This window comes from Heliconius melpomene, chromosome 13, assembly GCF_056956725.1.
Source record: "Heliconius melpomene rosina isolate 202511_hmr_F chromosome 13, ASM5695672v1, whole genome shotgun sequence".
Taxonomy (NCBI): Eukaryota; Metazoa; Arthropoda; class Insecta; order Lepidoptera; family Nymphalidae; genus Heliconius; species Heliconius melpomene.
Window position 1 is genome coordinate 5,161,185 of NC_140401.1, and position 6,238 is coordinate 5,167,422.

Below are 6,238 nucleotides of genomic sequence, written 5' to 3' on the forward strand. Positions count from 1 at the left end.
AGCGGGCGAAGCCGCAAGGGGGTCGCTAGTTCATATATAAAAACGGCGATCATAGTATTTAATAATTATAAATTATACTTTATTCAAAATTTTGTACAATTTGTCAACTCGTTAAGCCTTAACCAAATTAAAAATTCATTTAGCCTAGACGTGCCTGACTTATAATTTGAGTCATCATTTAAATCATTCCATTATGGTTATTACGTTTGTAATTACGCCGGGACTAAAATGACCAAAATTTCCATTTACTTTACATAAATAACATTTGAAATCGTTTTTACATTTATATTTACAGCAAAAACAATAAACATTCCATGTGAGATTTAATTCTAATAAGAGTTCTTTAGCAAAGTATGGCCAAAATGATCAGAAATCAAATGAACATACGAATAATAATTACATCATTACTGATATATTAGATAACCTTTATTTTAGACTGCTAAACAAAGGAAAACTCATTAAATGTGAATTTCAATTGATTTTAAGTGATAATGATAAAGTATAATTGATTTTTAAATTTATACTCACATAATTTTTATCACAAATTTATTCTTAAATAATCAATCAATATTATTTTTCATATTCTATAATTTATCTCATTTCCAAACCAAACAAAAATTTAAAATCTATGAGACTAAATATTCTACGTTAAAATAAAACTTTCATATTTTGAACTGTGACATGTCTGTCAATTTAATTGTTTTAGCTATAGATACTTTTTTATATATACAGACTAAACAAATAAAAAAAAAATCGTTATGAATATATAATAAAATATTTTTTTCAGCTTGACGCTGTATCCCGCACGCAGCAGGGAGACCATAGTGTTAAGAAACTCCGTTCCTCACTTTCCGCCGAATTCTGGAGGCATTGCGTATTGAGTGGCGGAGCCCAACGCCGCGCTTTTGCCTTGACACCAGAGCGAAGAAACAGAAATCTTTAAGTAAATATTTCGTTTCCTCGAATGGTTGATCGAAACCACGACCATCGCGTTACAGTCACACCTTTGTCCGAGGCCACGATGGCCACGACGGCGTTCTAAATACGGCTAAATATATATTACTTAATATTATTTCATTTTTAATATTATTCAATATATTTTAATGTTATTCAAGTTATTAAATTGTTAAATATATTAAAATGAATTATAGGACGTTGAGGTTAGAAAATTATAACACAAGTGAATGCCAAAATATGACATCTTGAAACAATGTTGGTGAAGTATATAATATACAAACATTTATTTATTTAAGTATAAATTTAATAAGTTTAAAATTTCATGCAATGGAGATAGGAGTAATAAAAATTATGAGAGTGTCAATTCTCATTTTCTTTTTAAACGACAAAATTTTTGGTTTCGAAACAATGAATATAACCGTACCTAGTTTTAAATTCCATAGATCGCATAATACTACTAATATAGCCCCAGGGAAATGGCAGGAAAGAAAAGTTACCAATGAACGATATGAAATTTTTAACATGTTATGGCAAAAGAACAACATTTTTACTGCATCGGCTGAAATATACCCAAATGTATCTGTAAAGCACTTGACGAAAAAAGTTCTATACAATAAAACTAGCAACCTTAAATATATTAAGTCCCGAAGCCAAAATAAAAAATCTGTTGTACATACAAATTTAAAGCTAAATATTAAACCATCTACTTCTAGTTTTATAGAATTTGATTATCTAGATAATTTAGATAACAAAATAAATCGCAAATCTACTATGAAAAGAAATAATAATCGTACTGCTGGATACAAATTTGCATTTCTACAAGCGCCTTTTCATTTATTTCGAAGAGACGATGCAACTTGTAAGTCTTCACCAAATCTCCAGTCATCAACGTTTCTAAGAAAAAAGTCTTCAATTAAACCCCCACATAAATTTTCAAGTAATTATCAATATACAATATTAAATTATATATTTTTTTATTTTCTCATCTATATCTATATCTATATATAGAATATGATTGCAGATTTTAAAATAAGTATTACCTCCTGCGCTCCATCTACAACTACGTTGACAAAAAATGAAACCAACTTACAATTAGACTATCCAAGAAGTAAATTAAATAAGACAACCATAAGAAGAGTACATACGACAGCATATGATCGCATTAGATTTTTTGAAATATACGACAGCGATACTCCTAGACCGTCTTCTATGCTACAAAATAAAAAAAAATCTCCTGACAAAGATTCCGTAAAAAATAAAGAAGTTGAGGACGATGGTGGATTTGACTTGCCAAGACTTGACAAGCCTTTCAATTTAAAATTAGATAATACCAATATATCTAATAACGAACGGAAAACAGTAAGAAGAAATATAGAACGTGATAACTATTCTTCTACGCTTACATCCAAGAGCCTAGCATATTCGAGCCAGACTGTAGCTTGGTCTGATTACCCTTTCGTTGCTGTATACGTATATGAACCAGAACAGGTATATATATTATAATACTTTTTATATTTTTTTAGATTTTAAGGCATGGTATGGTGTATAATATGGATAATATACCCTGTTGTAAGTGAAAATAGCATAAAACATAAAAGCATTGTAGGTTTTAGAACATGAGATTTTATTTATAAAATTATTTAATACTCTACTATACATATATATATACTACGCAAAATTATATTACTATATATATATTATGAATCAATTTGCATAGAAATTGCTTAGGGTTTTTTAGTACTAAAGTAAGCTACGGAATAAAAATTGGCAGTCTTCCTGCTGCGGCCACTTAACTACAATTCTTTTCCTTTATAAATTCATTTTTGCATCCGCGCCGAGGCGTGGGTACAAATTGCATTGTTTTTGTAGAACTTTACTTCGTGCCCTTTGACTTCTGTATATTTTATTAAATTTTCCAAGACATTTCTACATTTTCAATGAAAAGAAACTTAATATAAATTTATGGCTTTGTATAATCAATTTAAAATCTCTTTTTTAGGACTCATTGATACTCTTTCTTATTAACTTACATATTACTTATTTTAACTAAAAATAAAAAAACATTGTAACAGTAATTTAAAGCCGTTGATGAAAATTTTATATATTTAAAACATTATTTGTCTTGTTATGAATATTATTACTATTCTTTTGATGTATAATTATAATGACTATGGAAACCATGGATTCGCTTTCATGTGAACTAACACATCATTGATTTTAAATATATCTTTTACCAAGAACATGCATTACGTATTTAACCTCTGCAAGGGCAATTTTGATAATAAGAACGTAATATTTAACGTAGTATATTCGCTATTATAAGGGTAGGCTATGTAAATACGCAAGCAAGCACTTTGAAGCTCGTAATAAATTTCAAACAGTGTGCGTCACCACAACCTTTGACGTGTAGGTTGGTGAAAAAAGAAATGAGATTTTTATGTACCCTTCTTCTATTCTCATAAAACTTGCTTACTCAGTATATATGAACTATTCTGTGCAATCTACGGACGATGAAAGGTTATTTACTTCGTTTTATATACACTACAGATATTTGATTAATAAATTTAAAAAATATTTATAATATTTTAGGTGCGTTGTGATTGTGCTTCTATTAGTCCACACTGGCTGGTAGGTGCTGCGACATGTTTATATCGCTACAATAAAAAAAATCTAGAAGACAATAGGTCAGCGTTCGTGACATACTGTAGTAATAACTGGAGGTTACCTGGACGGATAGCATACGTCTCACAATGCGTTCTCCATCCACAATTTCATCCAAAGAATTATACTCGAAGACATCTTTACAATATTGGTAATGTTTTTAGTAAATTGCACATTTTAACATAAATATTATGATTTTTTTTTTATTTTTACAGTACAAAACGAAAGACAGAGAGAAGCTGTACCACCACAGCCTCAATACGTTTATGTACATTTAATCAAACAATTCGAAATAATATATTTACATATAAAATAATTTACAGGAGCTATACAGGTTGTGAATTCAATGTCGAATACATGCAATGGATGGCACCCAATCTCCTTAATGTCTCATCATTTTGTAGCTGAAAAAGGAGGTTCCCCTGTAACAGCGTTAGGTTGGGGACTAGACAGGTGAAATATGGTATTTTGTCAAAGTAAATCATATTATTATCTTTCAGTTTTATATCTTTATTTTTGTAAATTTCGCAGATATGATACTAGGTACACTGTAGCCAGACTACCAGAACATTATCTCATGATGTACCAGGGGTTTTTGTACTCAAATTTCTGTCCTGGAAATATCGGCTACAGGTGCGGGTTGAGTAATACGTACTACTTAAGATAAATGAATTAAACGTAATGTTACAAGATTAACAATGTATACCTTTCAGCGAGGCAAGACGGTTAAACGAAGCAAGTGTTAAAAATGTTTACTGTTTATCATTGCCACCGTATATTACAGAGGAGCGCGATCCCGTCCACGGCAGCTTGCTACTAATGGGTGGGAAACTAATGGCGTTGTATTCGCAGGTACCAGTCAATTTATTCATTTTAATATTTTATAGCCGACATTTGTATATGAGGATTTCAGAATAAAGCTCTAAAACGAATAAAAATATCTAAAATAATATTTGTAAGTCTTTATCCTTTATTATTATGAAGAGTTGTAAATAGGTATGTGCTTGTAAGTAATTGTATTGTAACTAATTTCATATACGAGTATATATTTTTACTTGTTTTGTGTGTAATTAACATTGGGAACCCTATTGGAAGTTACGAAGATTTAGATATAGTTACCTATTAGGGAATGAGACACAGTTATTTTATGGTAGATTTTTTTACTAAATAAAATGTTTAGTGTTGCATGTCGCTATTTAACACGCAATGCCTCGAAATTTGGCGTAAAGTAGGGAATAACACTAGGTTCCCTCTGCCTACACTTATTTAGATTGTTATAAAGATAATATTGTAAGACTTAATATTTCTTAAACCAAAGACACAACTTATTATTTTAAAAGTTATCAAAGTTCTAAAAATTATGCACATTAAATCGCATTTTTACGTATACTGTAAGAAAAAAGCCACGTCGGACTGCTATTATAAAGTAAATAAACATAGAGACGACAAGAAGCTTAAATGTACTTTGACTTGTTAGTACCTACTTAAGCGCTTTAAGTTTTGTTTCCATTACATAATAAATTCACATATTTTGCCAAATTCTATATTTTCATGATAGAAATACTTTTCGAGGGCGTTGTGGCGCAGGGGTACAAGCGAGTGACTGTAAACGCGGTGGTTGTGAGTTCGATTCCCACTTGGGGGAATGAATTATTGTTTATTAATATTTTGTTTCTCTCAAATATACATTGGCTAAACGCGGCAGTGAATTCTGCCACTCAACACTCAATGTCTCAAAAATTCGGCTGAAAATGGGGAACGGAGTATCTTAACACTAGGTTCTCTCTGTCTACCCTGCTATAAGCGGGATACAGCGTGAAGCTGAAAAAAGGGAAAAAAATATTTAAGAGTGCTTCATTTAAATGGGATTCTTTTATACATATCAATAAAACTTCTTAGCTATTTAGATACATGCTTAGAAATGTTAATTTAAAAATGTAATAGCATTTGCAAATTGTAAAGTTCTGTAATCTAATTAAGAAAAAGAAAATTATTAAGGCTTAAAGTAGTTTCTATAGCCGACTTGAATTTTATTCTCCACCGAAAACGCTTACCTATGCTAGCTGAATCAACTGCGCAAAATGGAATTACCATTACATTTCTGCTCAATTCGATTATTTGGGAACGTAATTGTTTGTACAGACTTACAAAATGTTGTTACTATATTACATACGTAGGAACTTAATCCATTAAATAATTAACAATTAATATATTTGTATATATATGGCAACTATAAACTAAACATTACTCATCTGGACAATATGCTAAACTTTGGGATCTTGCCAATGGGGGATAGCCCTTTGGGGTTTTACGCAACCTTCCTCCAGCAGGTCGTCGAAAGTTAACATAGGTTTCATCAACCTTGTTATTTTATTATCCGATATAGAACAAATATTTTTACCAAGCCATTTTTTTTAATTATAGCAATCCAATATTGTTTTTTAGGAGGAACGACGTCGTTGGGGCGAGCAGTCTGCACTGTACACTGGCATTTGGCACCTCATACCATGGTTAAACGACATAGCTAGAGAAGAGGAAGATGTAGACTTATTTGATTCAGATGTGTACAAATACTCAAATTGAAATTTATCTGGTTCAAAAAAATATTTTTTCTATGTTT

The 6,238-nt window shown here is 30.7% G+C and overlaps 1 protein-coding gene across 1 annotated transcript; it reads left to right on the forward strand.

Moving 5' to 3' along the window:
• Positions 1-1,365: 1,365 nt before the first annotated feature.
• LOC146532632 (uncharacterized) lies at positions 1,366-6,207 on the forward strand. The gene is made up of 7 exons (XM_085196271.1): positions 1,366-1,894; positions 1,979-2,445; positions 3,547-3,769; positions 3,942-4,071; positions 4,150-4,251; positions 4,332-4,470; positions 6,064-6,207. Exons 1-7 carry the CDS (start codon positions 1,366-1,368, stop codon positions 6,199-6,201), a joined length of 1,728 nt encoding a protein of 575 aa, XP_085052397.1. The 3' UTR covers positions 6,202-6,207.
• Positions 6,208-6,238: the final 31 nt, after the last annotated feature.

Excerpts from the sequence above, each read along its gene's own strand:
- LOC146532632 (XM_085196271.1), top strand. The coding sequence starts at position 1,366 with ATGAATATAACCGTACCTAGTTTTAAATTCCATAGATCGCATAATACT. Across the intron at positions 2,446-3,546 it reads ACGTATATGAACCAGAACAG|GTGCGTTGTGATTGTGCTTC; the intron begins GTATATATATTA and ends ATAATATTTTAG. Across the intron at positions 3,770-3,941 it reads AAGACATCTTTACAATATTG|GAGCTATACAGGTTGTGAAT; the intron begins GTAATGTTTTTA and ends AATAATTTACAG.